This window comes from Leptosomus discolor, chromosome Z, assembly GCF_034619465.1.
Source record: "Leptosomus discolor isolate bLepDis1 chromosome Z, bLepDis1.hap2, whole genome shotgun sequence".
Taxonomy (NCBI): Eukaryota; Metazoa; Chordata; class Aves; order Leptosomiformes; family Leptosomidae; genus Leptosomus; species Leptosomus discolor.
The window spans coordinates 4557420-4574982 of NC_141419.1; the positions used below are offsets into that span (position 1 = coordinate 4557420).

General features: G+C 50.7%; 1 protein-coding gene across 1 annotated transcript in view; it reads left to right on the forward strand.

Moving 5' to 3' along the window:
• The window catches only part of RUNX3 (RUNX family transcription factor 3), a 37867-nt gene that overhangs the window by 12733 nt on the left and 7571 nt on the right, over positions 1–17563 (forward strand). Inside the window, exon 4 of the mRNA XM_086479470.1 lies at positions 12174–12338. Within this exon, the coding sequence (XP_086335596.1) occupies positions 12174–12338 (165 nt within the window). The remainder of the gene's footprint in view (positions 1–12173; positions 12339–17563) is intronic.

Genomic DNA, 17563 nt, shown 5'->3' on the forward strand with positions numbered 1-17563 from the left:
GTAACAACCCGAAAACACCAGGCATCTCCTATAAGACGGTGCTGCTCTAATTCAAGCCTCCCATCCTTCCCAATTTGACCCACAGATTTTGGGCAGGGAATGCGAGGCTGAGCACTCTGGTTTTGCATTTGCTGTGGGCCGCGTGGGGAAGCTTCAATGCTTTAAATGGGACGGTTGCATGCGCGGAGTTGGACCGTGGAGTTGGTCCGTGGGTGTCCCCGCAGTGTGCAGTCCCTCCCCACCACCGTCTCTGCTCAGCACCAGGCTGGATCCCCAAACCAGCTCCGCTCCCCCGCAGCCCCCGAGTGCGGCAGGGACGTGTTTATTTGAAGGCAAAGGCAGCTTGCCCAGAGCCGAGGCCATGCCGTGGCTGGGTGAGGCCGAAGAGCTGAGTCAGCCCTTCCGTGGTCGCTGGTGGCAGCGCTCAGATTTGGGGGGGTTCGGTGGTGGGGGCTTCCCCATGGGGCAACCTTGTTTTTCCTGGGGTACGGCAGCCCTGTGCAACCTTGATTCCTTTAGCAGTACCGTATTTTCGTGCCTTAATGGCTTAAATGCCACCAGAAGTACCAAATGATGTGTTTAATGCATTGCAGGTTGGTTATTTCCTTGCTAACTTTTGGGTTGTAATGTCTTTAAAAGCATTGATGGTTTCTGGCGAGGTTTCTGACTCCTTGGTAATTGCTTGTAATAAAGAGCATCTCTTTAGGGCTTCCCTTGTTTGCGCCATTTTGGGGGGGGGGGAAGAGAGAAATATGAAGCAGAAATGTTCTAGTTACCTTTGAGAAAAGTGACTGATCCATGAATTCACCCTGCCAGACATTGTGCTTCGTGGAAGGGAAATTGCTGGCATTTCTGGGAAAGGCAGAGCCGCTCTTGTGGAGCCGGGCTGATGCTGGGAACCCCACAGCAAATCTCCCCCAGCCTGGTGGGGATTTTGGCCAGCGCGGCTCAGGATGCTTTGTCACGCAGACCTGGGCTGCAGGGGCACTTGTGTAAATCTCCACCGTGCTGCTTCCACATGGGGGAAAAAAACAGGTTGTCTCATGGTTTTGGTATGATTTGAAGCAACTTTGAGAGAAGGCAGGGACCTGGAAGAGCGCCGCAGGGCTTGGATGTGCTGCGAGGAGGCTCGGGGTGATGCATCGTGGCTCTCCGGGATGCCAGCTCTGTGAATCTGGATGGTGAAATAAAATCTGTAGCTCTCCCATTCCTGGGACATAGGGGAACTGGGATCTACTGAGTGTCAGACACGGGTGCGGATCAGCAAGGGGCAGCCTAAAACAGCTGAGGATGAAGAAGAGAGAGTGGGGCTGTCAGATGGGGTTATGGGATGGGAGCCAAAGAGGAGCAAGGGCAAAATGATCCCCTACTGCCCTATTCCTATGGGCAATTTTGGGACACTGTGGTCTGCAGCGTGCCCGGGGTGGTGACACCCTGTGTTTGCTGTGCCTTTTACCCTCAGAGATTTGATAGGGCTTTGGCAAGTGCTTGGAGGAGAGGTAATAAATTATTAGAGGGTCTTGTGCTTCTCAGAAGCTCGAATGGAAACCCAGGACGGGGGCTGCATCATGCCAGTATTGTACGATTTCAGATCTTTATCTTGGCAAAAAGGCTTCCTTGTGGGGGTGCATAAAGCTTGAACTTGAGATGTTTCTGTAATTAAAAGCAGGCTCAGTGCTGAAGTGCTCCCGTGGGGTGATAGTTTTGGGTATTATTAGGGTCTTTTGTTTTATTCCCCTGCTTGTCCTTAGCTAGATATAAATACACAGACATTTCCCAGTTTGTCCGGGAATTACAAACACACCAAAAAAAAAAAAAAAAAAAAAAAAAAAGAAAGGAAATGGCAAAGAAAAAGGAAAAATAAGGAGGAAAAAAAAGACTACTAAATCAATCAAACCAACAAGATCATTTAAATAAATAAATGACCTTGCTGCTTCCTGGATAGTTATTTTTTGATGTAAAACAGATATAATTTGTTCTAGTTTCAAATGCAGAGCTTAAAATACGCTGATTTCCCACTTCTTGAGATCTGTCCCCTTCCCTGGGGAGGAAAAGGAGGAAATCCTGAGTGACACTTTCTCACTGCCCTATTAAATCTCTGCTCTGGACACGCTGCAGCCATTTGAGATGGATTGCTAAAGAAATTTTGTGGGCTCTGTATGACTGCCCGGGGGCTTCAGCATCGCTCTTGCTGGTGGGGGACCCACCACGGTGCTCCCTGCAGTGGCCCTTGGGCACGGGGGGAATGATGCTGCGTGGGGACATCAAGCTAATCCCAGTTGTGCTCCAGTCTCTGGGTTTGCCGGTCGGGGCCCGTGCAGAGCTGGTGGGTCTCTGCTTCTCCTTACACTGATCCAGCCCCGTGGAGGGCCCTACCTGGAGGAGCAAAAGGGCTTTGGACGGGGGGTAGGCTTTTTGGGGTGTCCTGAAACAAGGCAGGCATGGGAAATCCTCAGCAGGAACACAAGGTATTTTGATATTATTGTTTTATCGGTGTTTTCTCTGCCGTCCCTCCAGCTGCTGTTGGGGTGGTTGGTGCCTGGGACGGGGCACTCACATGGACGGTGCCCAAGAGCCCCAGCCACCCCGTGTCTCCTGCATGGAGACCATTCAGCTCCATCCCACCCTTCCCTGTCCCATTTGCTCTTTGGATGGAGACAAAAGAAAAGCAGATGCTGGCTGGGGCAAGGGGCTGGGAGGACGGCACAGCATCGGTGCCATCGCTGCACGCCCCACCGGGCAGCTCGAGTGGGGCACGACGCACTGCCTGCTCACCCTCCACCTGCCAGATCCCTTAAATTCCCCCCAACACCCCATTAACCAGGGCCTTCGCAGCGAGCGGCCGGGCAGGAGGCAAAGGACGAGGTTGAACCCACATCTCTCGGAGCATGGAGGAGGCCCCACGGGTGGTGGGGCAGCAGCTGGCCCTGGGGTGGGGAGGGATGAGGAGACGTCGGCGCGAGGCTCGGGGCTCCCGAGTTCATGCAGGAGCCCTTGCAAATCGGTACTTGCTGCAGAGGAGGGTTTTTTCTCTCTGTTTGTATTCTCATCGCTAATGTGTTTTGATCCCAGCGGGGAAATTTGCACCCTTTGGTATCTGCCGAGACCGTCCAGGGCATTGTTTTCTTGCAGAGGCAGTTCAGACCGCTGTTGATACATGCATCGCAAGCAATTATGTTAAACTACCTCCTCCTCTAATTTCTTATAGGCACTGCTATCCAGTTAACCCCTTCGGGGTCCAATCCTGCAAAGTCCAGGCAAGGGGGAGGCAGGGCTCAGCTCTGGGCACGGTGGGTGGATAAAAATCGCTCGGGGAGAAAAGCAGCCCAGCACTGGGTTTCTGTGGGTTGGGCCGTGCAAGACCCCCAGCCCCACGTGGGACCTTCTCGCCCCTCAGCAGGGACATCTGGGTGCCGGGGGCTTGCAGAGCGTTCCCTGGGGAGAGCTGAGGGGGGACAGAGGTTGCCTGACTGTGCTCAAAGCAATGGGTTTGTATCGTCTGGGTCCTTGGTGCTACAGCTCGAGGGTGTAATCCCAGCCTCAAAAGAAGTATTAATAGAGCAACGAAAATTATATGGGCTCCAGTAAATTCATTCCTCTAATTATTTTATTTGCTGCATATAGTAAATTCCACCTCTCCTTTTATAATCACCTGGCACATAACAACTTCAAAATTATTTCACTGAAAAATGACCAGTAGTTTCTAAGCAAAGCAGTATTGGGCATCAGAACAGGGAAATTTATTTTTTGCTTGCATAGTACAGAGAAATCTTTGATCAAATTGGTTGTAATGCCTCCTGCTTTGAAAACTTCGGGAAAACCCCAGGGCACAATTCTCAGCTGAGGTGGAAGAGGCATTCCTGCTCTGGCTTTGAAAATAAATCAGAATGGGAGAAGTATATTGATAGTGTATTTGGAAGAGATTAGACAGGGGGCAAAAGGATCCTGTAGTGGATGGGGGATGTTTGGAGAATGAAGTTTCATTGAAGGCTTCTTCCAGAAGGATGTTGGTGATGTTTCGGTGCCAGGCACAGGGGTGACTTGTGCCAGTCGTACGAACAAACAGCAAAAGAATTTGCTGCTGGGTCCAGTGGCACGGCCCAAAAGGAGCTGTGTGAAGGGATGAGCGGGCCGGGCTGGATGGCAGGTGACGGGACACATCATCACTAAAAAGGAGTATTTGTGAGCGTTGCAGCAAGGATGTTGGTAAGCTTCACTCCTTTGCAAAGGGGCAGTGTTTTGCCCTGTGCCTCAGTTTACCCGTTTGTAAAACAGATCTAATAACCCGGTGGTCAGCAGATGATGTGGGAGCGTTTGCACATACATGGAGGCTGTCATTCGTGAGGATTTATCGTGCTGTAGGTGGGACTGCATGTTGCAGGATTATTAACACAACGTGGCCCCACTGCCCTCGGGCAGGATTTGTAAGCTCAGGAGGATGGTGCGAAGGGTCACAGATTGGAAAAGTGGAAAAAAAAAAAAAAAGAAAAGAAATAGTCAGTGCTAAAAGGCAAGTTTCATTTCAGGGAAGACAACAGCTAAAGGACCAGAACTATCAAATAAAACCACAAGATCACATCAGATGTCAGAGCAGGACATGTCTCGTTTCTCCCTCTCGAAAGGGCTTATCAGTGCAACCAATCACTTTAATGATGTGGCGGAGGGAGGAAGAGGATTTGACTCAGAGTGAGATGAAATTTAGTTCCTAAGACCCTTCTCTTCCGCTGCCGGAGACCAGTCACCTGTTCTGCAATCAGCCAGAGATAAATCATATCCTGCAGCGGAAGGTGCTTAGACATGATTTTGCATTATTTTATCTTGCCCTTTCCAGTGAATTTATGCACTGTAGTGGGAGAGGGGAGGAAGAAGAGGGACCCAGCAAGCAGAAAGCATCGCTGGTGCCCATCTCAGCCTCCAAGCGCTTGCCCTGAGGACGACAGCAGTGGGAAGGCGCTGAGCAGCCGAGCCCTGTGCTGCTGTGCCTCCCTGCACAGAGGTTCCCAGCCAAGCACATCCCGAAACCACGTGCGGCAGCGGCTCGGCGTCCCTGTGCTGCCCGCAGCCACGGAGCCCAGCACAGTCCCCCTGCCCACGGTTAGCCCGTGCACAGCTCTGCTTTTTTGGCTTCGGAGGAGCAGCGTTGCAGAGAGGATTAAGGGTGCTGTGCAGGTAGCGTTGCTCTGGGGCTCCTGCTCGTAGCGTTGCGTTGTGTCTGCTGGCAAAGCTCGGCAGGAGCGGTAATTATCCGACATACCAGCCAATCTCTGGAGATGGAGCTTGGAGCTCAATCCTGGGATCAGGGGATATTAGCATTTAAATGTCAGGGCTCGGCTCCAGCTCTGTCCTAGGGCAAAGGGGAAACCCAGAGCTCAGCATCCTCAAACCTTGGGAAAATTTGGGTCTGATCTGGGTTGCGCTGTGTTACCGAGAGCACAGGACCAGCTGGCAAGACGCTGCCATATCCAGTTGGCTGCTGCGCGGCCCCGCAGCATCAGATACATCTCGCATCCATTAGCTGTACCGCGGCACATTCCTTGCGCAGGTCTGAACCCAGCAGATGGTCCTCCCCATCCTGGGCAGAGTATCCTTAACCAGTGTCACCCAAAGGAATTTGATGTGCTTGCCCTAATGGAACAGGTTATTAACTGGGAAAAACCAGCTATACTGGTACCACGCAGGTCCCATTTCAAGTTGTTAGATAGCAGGCATTAACTCACTGTAAATTGGCATCACTCCACTGATCTACGTAGTGACAGCTAATATATGCAGCTGAAAATCTGATCTCAGACATGACTGAGGCAATACCAGCTGGATGTACTTGAGATCTGTCTGCTTTCTCCCAAGCACCCAGCTTTGAAATCTTTGAATCAGGGGTTTTGCCTAATTCCATGAGAACTGGATCACAGCCCATAAATGAATTTTGCCTTCCTGGAAATGGGAGCAACTGCAGAGAACTCAGTGAGGCTGGTGGTTTTTGCACCCTGTTATGAAAGTTGCTGTATTTCCCACAGATGTGTGCTGATCTTCTAGTTTGTGAGACGTGGGATGAAATTTTCAGATCTGCGAATCGAAACTTTTAAAAGCCACCTAATTCACTCCGCAGTCTCAGAATCAGATTTTCAGAGGTCTTTAAGGATGGAAAGATGCAGGAAAGCACTTGCTGGGATTTTCAGCAAGGCACGAGTGGGCTACATGCTTAAACCTGATGAATTTTACCCAGTCTGTTGCTGAGAATGCCCCTAGCTTTCCCTGTGCTGTGGAATGCTTTAAATATCTTTGCAAATCCAGAAAGACTCAATCTCCCTGCTGAAACCCTGGGAATGGGGAGCCTGCGTCCTTCAGGGATTTGTGCTGAAGTCGTATGGCGATTTGGGTGTGATGTTCCTTTTGATTTGAACACGGGCCACAGCACTCGCATCCCAGGAACTTTTGGCAATGCCACCCTAGATTTCTGTTTAAATACACAAATTAAAGCGCTGTTTTGTTTTCCTTCCAGAGAGCTTAGTTTTAGGGTCTCCCAGCGCAATAAAAGGCCACAACGGGATTTATCAGAAGCTGCCCCGCTTGCAAGGCCTCCCATCGCAGGGTGGGCAGGGAGAGAGGCAGAGGCAAAGTCAAGGGACTAACCCGTAAGTGAGAGGAGATTAGGGCCTTGCAAAGCCAGCTAATCAATACCAGGCTGCCTAGAATGAACATCTCTCCCGCTGCTGGAGCTTCAGACAGTAAAAAACCTACTGTAAATGCAACATATCTCTGTGCTTCCTGCCAGCTGGCTGGGAGCCAGCCTATTTCCTTCAAAAAGAGGGATATTTATTTTCATCCTTTTAGAGGCAGCCAATTCATCTCAGACCACCACCAGCTAAAAAAGCTTTATAAATTAGCAGCCTTTATTTTTTTTTTTTTAATTCTCTCCCCCACCCCCTTAAATATTATTTTCCTTTCGTTGTTCAAGTCGGTGTAAATCCTCTGCCAGGACGTGCGAGCCGAGGCGCATTGCGACACACTCCCCTTTCTCTCCGAGCTGGAGAAAGACAGTAGCGGTAGTGTCTCACGAAAGCCAGAGGAAACCAAAGCAAAGCCTCGCCGTGACTGATTCTCTTTCCAAATGGCGTAAGCAGGCCAACTTCAAACATGTGAATAATGAGTTATCTGTGCTTGACTTTGTTCGGCAGCAGAAGAGACGGTTCCTTCTAACATTTTCCTCCTGCGAACTTCTGGGCTTCAACTTTTAGAAGTGGGCTGAAGTAGTGTTGGCACTTGTCGGCTGTTGCTGCTCGGTGGAGATCTCCATTATCCTCCATGGAGATGTCATGTTCAGGTCCCTTCCAGCTGCAGGCGCTGTGGGCCGCCTGGTTCCCAACTCCACGCTGTCCTCCCCTCCCTCTTTCGCCGGCCGTGGGGTTCCACCAAATTCTTCTTGGCTGGGAATTGCCCATGGTGAGTCTTGAGCTGGAGGTGGGTTTCCAGGGAAAACCTGAGGGATGTTCACGTCTTGTGTTAGAGGTGTGCAAAGATGAAACCACCCCAACATCTGCTGTAAGGGACAGGCCTGCTGTTCCCATAACACAGGAGTTTCACATGTGGCCTGTTTCTGGAGCACATGCTGGGACTTGATAGTCTAGCCGAGACTCAGACTGGGAAAAAATTCAACCCTCTGTAGAGGATTGGCGTGTCTCTCTGAAGTACCTATTTTGAGGGCTACAAGAGGGATTTGAAATGTGTTTTGTGCATCGAGACAGAGTTCTATCCACTGCTGATTGCTTTCTTGTGGTCCATTCTCGTGGACATGTAGAGACTAAGCCATTGGGTTGTGTGCATCATGGCTGCACGGGCTGCTCCTGGTGAGCTCCTTCTTGCCGAAGCCGTGGAGTTTGGCTGTTAATATTTGAGCAGAGCCTTGGGTGGAGGATGGTGGGATGCTTGGAGCCTTGCTTTGAAGGTGGACAAGTGGGGGCCTCTGCAGCCACTAATGGCTCAGCTCGAGCTGCTGCCCCAGCCCATGCTACTGTCTCCTGGTTCTTGTCTCGTCAGTGGAGCTAAGGAAATGATCTGCAAATGTGTGCGTTAATGAACATCTTCTCCGAGCCGAAACGCTCCGCGTTTCCTTCGCTCCAGCTTGCCGCCAGCATTTCGCAGCAAGACGCCTGGGGAAGGCCAAGCCACTTCCCACCATCTGCTCTCCCGTCCTCTGGTAGCACGGGGCTATGGTGGGGTACAGGGACAAACGTGACACCCAAATCCAAACCCACTGAGGTTGGAGAGCAGGCTGTGCAGCTCCTTGTCTCTCCCGACTGCAACCCCATCTATATCTAAACACACGTAAATCAGGGGACTGGGACCCCCAGGCACCCCAGAGAGTGTTTTTTCAAATAAAATTGACCAGCTCTGAGATTTTGGTATCACTCAAGCCATGAAGTTCCTGGAGTCCCTTTCTACCTTTGATCAGCTTTATACTCTTCACTTCAGTAATTTGGGGAAATAAGCTGCTTTTGGTGAACACCAAGGATACCCCCCCCCCACTGCCTGGAAACCCCATCCAGGTCCCAACTTTGGAAGCCACATCAGGTTGCACACTTCTAGAAGGAAGAGTGGGGCCTGTTTGGTCTTTGAAATGTTTTAATGGAGAAAGCATGTCTTTAAATCATAGCTTTGAGGGCCTGAGCTCAGGCACACTGTTTCGCTGTCTGCATTCCAAGGAAACACCCAAAACTTCCAGTATGCTTCTTATTACTGGCCCAAAGTGTCAAATTCACATCGGCTCTTGCAGCTGGGAAGTGTTCAATGGGAACGTTTGTTTGATATGCTGATACAGATCTTGTTATTACATCAGGATCGTAGGTGATCTGTCAATGTTTACATCATGTCGTGTTCAATATCAGAGTTAACCGATTCGGAAACCCGAGCCAGCGTTAAAACCCTTGCAGTGTTGACAAGCAGTGCCTAAGGTCAGTAGCTGCCATCATTTTATAGTACTAAGGGCTGTCGTTTCCATAAATATTGACCTGCAAGCCAGTGCTAGCACAGCTGGAAATGCAGTGCAAAATCTCCAACCCCACAGCAGGTTTCGTCCCCCAAAATTCGCAGGTTGGGGTGATTAAGACTTCTCAGACAGATTTCTGGGGATGAGGTCTGGAGCTGTTTGAAGTCGATTGAAAACTCCGCCCACTGGCTTCGGGAGGCTTTGAGTCAGTCCTTGGGTTAAGCTAGAAACCACCTTCCTCTTCTCTAAGGTATGAGCTATTGTTCACTTGACGGCATTGGTTTCCTCTCTGTGACAGCTGTGGGTAGACGGGGAAGGGCTTTTAATGAAGCCAACCGCTGCAGAAATTAAAAAGCTCAGGTTGTTCTGATGAAAGAAACCCATTAATAGCGATTCTCTCTTGCGTGACAAAGTCTGACGTCCCTAGCTCTAAGTGACAAGAGGCAGGAAGTCCTGGGGAGACAGCCTGTACCAAAGAGGGTTGGCAGTCCAAGCTGGTGGTTTTTAACTCGTTCGCTGCCTTGTTTCATGTGATTTAGCGCTGCCAGGTCCCATCGATGGAGATGGGGTGGGATGAAAACCATAGAGAGTCTAGGAGAGCTGGGAAGGATCCTGATCCTGCCACAGCTCTCCTCTGAGCTTTCACTCCTAAATGAGCTCCTGTGTTTGCCTTGACTTATATTTGCATCAAGTTTTCTACTTTCTTTTTTATCAGGATAGTTTTAGGTTTTTGGGGTTTTTGCTGGTAATTGCTGGGTCTCCCCGCAAACCAGCCCTTTTTGAGGATGTAAGTAAATAGCACTGCTATTTACTTGAGGCTTAAAAACCCTGCGGGGCTGTGCCCGCGTTCAGACAGCATGGGGACCGGAGCAACCACAGCGCAGCATGATGCAGCCACATGAAGCCCTCGGTTAAGTCGTATGGCTGAATAATCTTTAAAAACATTATCAGCATAGAGATCACTTGATTTATTTTTCAGGATTTTCTCCATCACATGCCAGATACTACCGCAGGATAGGGTTTCAGCTGAGATAGAGGCAGAGAATTTAATTTCCATTAAATTTCTGTGGAACTTGGTCTTTGAAGTCCTTTTGGCTTCTCTGCTAAGCTCTGCCTGAGAAAACTGGTTAAAGGAAAAACGTCAAGCTATTTTTCTTCTTCTGTGCTCAAATGTATACTGAAATAATAAAATGTGGCCAAAAACAAGACACCTCACTGCACACACTTTGCCCCTTGGGGAAAGCACAAATACCATGTGACTGATGCCACTTACATCTCCGAAGGCCCTCAGATAACACAGCTGGACCCGAGGTCTAGGGACCCACAGAGATCGTTTATGGAGTTGATTTGAGGTTTCCCTCGTTTACTTCACCCAGCAGGGAAAATACATTCTCAAAATACTGCTGGGTTTTCCTTTCTGCTGGGAGTTGGTCCTTACCAAGTTTTGCTCTCTGGCATCAGCACATTTTCATTGGGTTTGGACTTTTACATATCCGGGAGCCTGGGGATTATAGAGTCTGGGGGAGATGGTGGGGCTCACCTGGATATACAGCTCCCAGTGGAGGGTTGAGGTCCCTCAAAAACTGTGGCTGGGGGTGGTTTTCTGTTGGGATACCCATGGAGCACCACAGTGGCAGGGAGCTCAGCTGGGAGCATGAAATCCCCTCCGGAGTCGATGGTCTCTCCTCTTGTCCGAGCCATCCAGCATCTCCGCAGACAGCCCGGCAAGTGCAGCCTGAGCACAACAAGCCAAGCAAATGTGAGATCAGAAGATATCAGACATCAGATTTAAAGAGGGGGAAGTCTGGGGACTTCCTGTGACTTTGCTATAAATTGACACCGAGCTCTCACTACACAGATGTGAAGGGGGAAGGGAAGGGTGGTGCAAGCAAGAGGTGGCTGCGTTTTTCACCTTTTAAATGCGCTGCTTTTCTTCTTAAAAGCCACCGAGAACTGAGCTTGACTTGGTGGATGTTGGGCTGTAGGGCCGGGTCTGATCAGGCCCTGCTCTCAGAAAAGCTGCAGAAGGGTTTCTTCCCAGCTCCTCTGCTATCTCCCTGGCGTGCCTGCACACCTCCAGTGCCCCCGAGCTCTGCTCTAAATTACGCTGGGATAAGGCGTTCGCCACCTTAGGAAGGTCCTTTCATGGCAGGTGCAAAGAGCTGGAGGTGTTGCACAGCCGTCTGGCTGCGGCAGGTAAAGAGCAAGGAGAAATCAAGGTCCAAACCTGGCGCTGATGTAAAACTGAAGCAGCTCCGGCTTCTCTGGAGTCCCTCCAGCTTTGTGCGGGTGTAACTGAGACTGGAATCCGGCCCAGAGAGAGTGAAGCCGTTCGGTGATGATTAATATAGTAAAATGCGAAAGTTATGTATCAAGTGTATTTCATGTGCCTCTTGCCTCGGGACAATTAGCATAAATTTAATAATTATTGCCCTGTGCCAGCAGCTGCTACCTAAGGATCTGGGAGTGCTTTACAAATGCTCATTAGTTGCTGCCCTGCCTGGGGGAGGTAGGCGAGTAGTCTCCCCATTTTATGGGTAGGAAAAGAGGAACAGTTTAAAGAAGCAAAGTGAGATGGCCAAGGTGTGGTACCAGGGCAGGCTGCCCCCCATCCCTCCTCCTGCGGCTTCTCCAGCCCTGCTTGGCTCTGACCCCGTTGGGTGGGCAGAGCTGGGGAGGGGGCTGGAGTAAGACAAGAGCTTGTTCTCTGTGCACTGAGCAAACGCTGTAGAAAAACACATAAAATTCAACTTTTCCTTTGCTGGTTCCCCAGCCACCCTGCCAGGAGATGGGGTTTCTCCTGCCTTGCGCGCGTCTCTGCTCCTCGTTTGGAGAGAGTGAGGGCTGGTGTAGGCTGGTTGCTCGGGCACGATACGCGGCACTGTGACCCCAGCACCTGCATCCTGCCCCTTGCTCGGATGCTGACTTACCGGATGACCTGGGGCCTCCTGCGTGGGTCAGTCTGTGTCCCTTCTTCAGCAGGCTTTGTGTGTCTGAACCCTGAGGTCTTCCCGTGTGCGTATGCGATGCAAAGCTCCCCGGCTAACCAACGTCCACCGGGGCTGCCACGAGTTACCCCCGTGCAAATAATAGCAAGCTGCGAAGACGGAGGCTGCGCCGACTCTGTGCGTAAGCAGGGTGCTCTAGCCAAAGGGTAACTGATTAGATACCAGATTCTCTTATCATGTTCCAGGGCACAGACAAAAGCTAGAAGACCAAGCCAAACCCTTCACCGACCGCTACGGGGAGCTGGAACGGCTGCGCCAGTCCATGAGAGTCACCCCGACAACACCCAACCCCCGCGGATCCCTCAGCACCCCGAGCCACTTTGGGTCCCAGGCTCAAACTCCAATACAAGGTAACTGGCTGGGGGCCCCAGCCTGGCGTCGCACCCCAAACCCTCGTACTCCCGACAGTGCCGGGCAGGGAGCGGAGCCGTCCCGGCCGAGCAAGCTTCCCTCCGGATGGTATTTTAGGGCTGGAGTCCAGCTCTCCCCTGGGTAAGGAGCATTGCTGGGGGGATAAGCCAGGGAGGGGTTTGGTTGGGTTTCTTGACCCCGGAAGCCTTTTTGCACCCTTTAAATCAGCAAATGGCTGCTGAATCATAAACCCACGCGATTTCGCTCTGTGCCCCATTAGATATGGGATCTTAGGAAAAACTGAGCAGTTTCAGCAGGAACGCGAGGGAGATCAGAGCAACATCTTTTGAACACAGTAGCTTCTTTGACATGAAGGCACCCGCGTAGATGGTTAAGCATCAGCTGGAAAGGGTGTATTATACTTTACATGCTAATCCAAATGGTTTCTTGTTGCATTGTGTTTATGCCAAGTCTGGTGATCCATCACCCAGCTCCAGCATAATTCCTCACACATATGCACACCTGCATGGGCGCACGCGTGCACGCACACACACACACACACACACAGAGGCTTTGCTCTTCCCATATTTGCCATCAGCATAGCTGAGCCCTCGGGCATTCCCCAGGAATCTGCATCATAGCTTGTTGCCAGGAAGGAGGTAGGAGTTGCCACCAGAGTTAACCGAGAGAGGTCAGTCTGCTAATTCCCGTGCACCTGAATTTCAGCCCCAAACTAAGCGTTGCGTTTGAAAACACCCAGCTGCCTTGCTGCTCCCGGCTTTCTGCGCTTCCCAGCACAGCCAGGGGCCACCAGGATGTATTAAGAGAGATGGTTCTCCTGTCCGCACATGAGACGTGCTCCTGTTCCAGGCATTTTTCATCTCGGTAGTGTTTTCCTTTGAAAATCAGCAGAAACACTAATGGGGATTTAAGGGACAGTATTTAAGCTGTTTGTATTTTGAGTTTTGGGTAAAAGTGGTTCTTCTTGGAGGGTTTCATACGAAGAGTTCCGAAAGCCTTTGTGTTGCATTTTCAGAAGTGACGTAGATGTTTGAAAACCTCAGTGTCATTGGCAAAGAGGGTGTCTCAGGTGCAAAAACATGTTTGAAAATGTTACCTGAACTGCAAAAGCTGCCCTGCTCCTCCCAACCCAAAATTACACTGAAAATTTAATTTATTTCTCATTGAAATGCAAATCTTTATGCTTGGAATTTTCATTGATATTAGCATGGTTTATGAGAAGGACTCATTTTGTGTAGGATTATCATTTGTTTATTGTTTAAAAAAGCGAGAGGGAGAGAGAGAAAGAGTTATATAGGCTCATCCCACTGGCTGTGTAATAAAGAAAGAGGTTCCTGGGGGAAGAAAAAAAGATGCGTATTTTAAATTAGCACAGTCCCCTGTAGTGCCAGAAACCCAAAGAGCGTCGTTTGGAGCAAAGAATCAGGTGATGACACAAATTCAAGAAGAAAAAAATGAAACTGGCCACAAGCTACCGCCCGTGCCAAATTCCCAAATGTCAAGTGACAGCAGGAGTGGAGACACACAAAATTAGCCATCTAAAATCGTTCCCGCGGAGTGAATCCAAAGTACCAGGAATGCTGCAAAAGGCAGTTTGTGCACGCTCTGCTCTTGGCTCCCTTGTTCTCAAGTTGGAGGAACTGTCTTAAAATTACTGTGGGTTCTTACCAGCGTAACTGGGAGCAGAATCAGCTCAGTAATTTTAATCTCAGCCCTGTCCTTTTGACACAACGCTGACTATAACCAATCATAATAATAATAATAAAAAAAACCCCAAAACCTCTTTCTCTCACACACACATGGTTTATTCACAAAGATCATAATTTTTGCCCAAGCAAGTGGAGCCTGGCCCGTGCCAAGAACAACACAGGAGTTAACAGGCCTGTAATTCTCATGACTTGGCACGTTCTTAGGTGACACACACGAGAAGCCGATTAGCAAAAAAGCATAATGAGATATCGGTTAGGCGGGATGAACGGGGCAGGCTGGAGTTCATCCAGCCCCTGCTATCCTTTACCTGGATACTTCCCAACCTTAATGATTTTAGCATCCTCGCATCCCTGCGCAGGGATTGAAAGGGGGCCAGCGAGAGGTGGAGAGGCAGGTTTTCCCTCCGCGATCACCTACGCCCGGCAGCCCTCCGCTCGTGTGCCGGAGGTGGTTGGCCTCCCGGTTCTGCTGACCGAGCAGTTTGCGCGAGCGCTTCCTAATCCACTTCTGGCAAAACCAGGCTGGGGAGCTGAGATGCTCAGAAACAGCCTCGGCCATGGAGGAGGGATTCAGGCGCCTCAGATCCCTGAACGCAGCACGTGGGGTGGGGGCTTTGGGGCAGACAGACGCGTAGGAGACAGCGTTTATCTTTGGGAGGAATTGGGGTCCTTTGGAGACGGCCCAGTCTAATCTTTCCTGCCTGGGAGCGAAGGCTGTGGCCGCAGTGGAGATCACAGCAAGGACACTGGTGTAAATGGGAGAAGAGTCTGGCCCTCAGCCATTTGCAGAAGACTTTCAGTAAAGCAGCCCCTGGAGGTTATAAATAGTCCCCCTGTAAAACGATCATCCTGAGGTTAAATGGTCTCAAACCAAAAACCTCCCGGTAAGAGAAAACCGATCGTTTCTGAAGGGCATGCCAGGAAACATGGGAGGAGAGCGCGCTCAGCGCCGTGGCCGAGCGGGTCAGATCCTGCTCTCGCGCTGGTTTCCCACTGCCCAGTGTCAGTGTATTTCAGCGGCTTCAGTCTTGCCTTACCCCGTGCAGACGGGCAGAGAATCAATCCCTTCCCATGCCTGTCTGCAAACGCGACGGACATTTGCACTCCTCCACACATCAGATTTCGTTCCCACTCATACGGCTTTGGCGGGGAAAATAGGGTAATTCTGGGTTCACCCCGGTGTAGCTGTGATGAGGATCTGGCCCGGTAGCCGGGCAGGTAGGACAGGCAGACCCTCATCTTGCAGCAGCCAGCACTGCTTCCCTGGCTTCGGCATGGAAGCCGTTTGCCTCTGTTGAGGATTTGGCCCCATACTTCTCCAGTGAGGTCTGGAAAATCTGAGGTTTTGAAATCCCGGCTCTCCCGTCTCCGCAGCAAGACACCAAGCTGTCATTAGGATGGCTTGAAATGGTTCCTTATTACGGGGCACGCGAAGCCAGAGCCTTGCGTGCTTGCTTCATTTGAGTTTTGTCTACTAGCTTGAAAAAAATCAAGTAGCTCTCAGAAGTGAAGCAAGATGTTAAAGGAACTTGCTCCTGCCCGCCTTTGGCTGCTTCTCGGGGCCCCCTTGCTCTGGGGAAGTGGGATGGTGACAGACACACGTCCTCGCGGGGAGACCCATGATGGTCCCAGCAACCCCCAATTCTCCACACGATGCTTTGCCCGTGTTTCAGCAGTGGTTCGTGCTGAACCATTTTATTCCCATTGCAACAGAGGAGGACCGCCCACACAGCCGGCTCCTGTGTTCTAGCCTTGTGGTGGAAACATCTTCAACCACTCAAAAGCAATTGTGTGCATTGTCCGGCAACATGTAGAGGCCTTACGTACACGAGGACAATTGCAAAGTGATTTTAAATTTGATCTACTCAGTAACAGAGCAAGCTGTTTTGATTAATGCACTTAACATCCCCTCGCACACTCTTCATATTGCTCCTGTGAAACCAAATTCCCTCGGCTTCACAGGGAGAACAGTAAACGCTGGATCCTTTTGCAAACTCCATCCTGCCTCTCCTAGCCTTAGGGTCTGCTGAACGGTTTGGGAGACATTGTCTTTGCTGGTGAAGAGCTTTCCAATCTCCTGATCTGGAAACGGCTCAGCTTGATTTCCAATCCATTACTTAAAGCCAGCGCAATGTTTTTAACCTAGGCCAGTCATCAGCAGAATGCTTCACCGTGTGCATTTAAAGTAAAATATCTCTCTCTCTCTCTCTTTTACTTTTTAAATATACATTTTTAAAGTATTACGTTACTTTTAAGAAGCCTCTTGGCATAGGCAACGAGTGCCCTATTGTTTCCGAAATGCAACGTGGCTGCTCTGAGGTTAAGTCCTGAATTATGGGCCCAGCAAATACACTGAATTGCTGCTTCCTAATCCCTGTCCAGATCGACTTATGGTTTCTTTAAAATATCCGTTTCTTAATGGATAAAAACATTCTACCATGGGCAGAGACTAAATTGTTTCCAAAGGAAGCTAGGCAAGCATTAGTGGGAAGAAAACATATTGTGGGATTCAGCTTCAGCCTCAAAGGAAGCAACACGCTTAAGATGGGTTTCCTGCCTGCTTTCAGGCTCCGCAGGCTTCTGTGCCTATCTTTAAACTGCTTTTCTGCTCCTCTCAATTACATTTGCCCGCTGCACAGTGGATGTCCCTTAGATGAATTTGGCATGTAACTGTCAAAGACAAACCACAGGCCAGCGCTGGACTGGAGCACCCCCCGAGAGAGTGTCAAAGCACCCGCGACCGCTGCTTTTGCCGCTGACGTGCAGCCGCCTCCATCTCCCAGCCACAGCTGAGGGTGCCGAAGTGCTGCAGCTCCTACGAAATAGCAGGCGAGCAAAATAGCAGGCGAGCTTGCAGCGAGCCCAGCTGAATTTGCCTCAGGCTCCGGGATTGCCGTCCTGCCTTTGACGTGGGATTTTCGAATGTGCCGGAATCCACGCCGCCAGATTCAGAATGCCGGCGGGGGTCCTGCTGCAGGAGGGCACTGCTCGCCTTGCCGGGCTGCTCGGCTGCGGTGCAGCCCAGGAGTGGCAGAGCAGGGCTGGAGCCCTCTCTCCTCTCACCCCATCAGCCTCCCCTATCGGCTTGCCGCTCTGCAGTGGGTTTCCCATGGCAGACTTGGCCTGGTCCAAACCTGCTCGGCAGGCAAGGTGGTCTAGCTGCAGGCTGGGTTGTAAATTCAGCAACTTCCTTTTATGTAGTCAGGGCTTGTTAATTTTTTTTTTTTTAATGCCCTTTGAATACAGGTAAAGAGCAAAGCGCAGGCAGGCCAGAGGGAGCGCCTGCCGTCACGGGAGCATTTCCCGTTCAGCCCACCCACCCGCCGCAATTAGCACCGTTAGCTCGTTCATTAGCTTTGCGGGACGTCGTGGCGGGGAATTGAGGCTGTTGCAGCGCGGGGTGGGCAGGGGGATGCGGGCAGAGGAGAGCTCTGGTGATGGTGAGGGGAAGAGAGAGGCTGTTGCGGGAGAGGAAGCTGGGAGAGCCTGGCTTG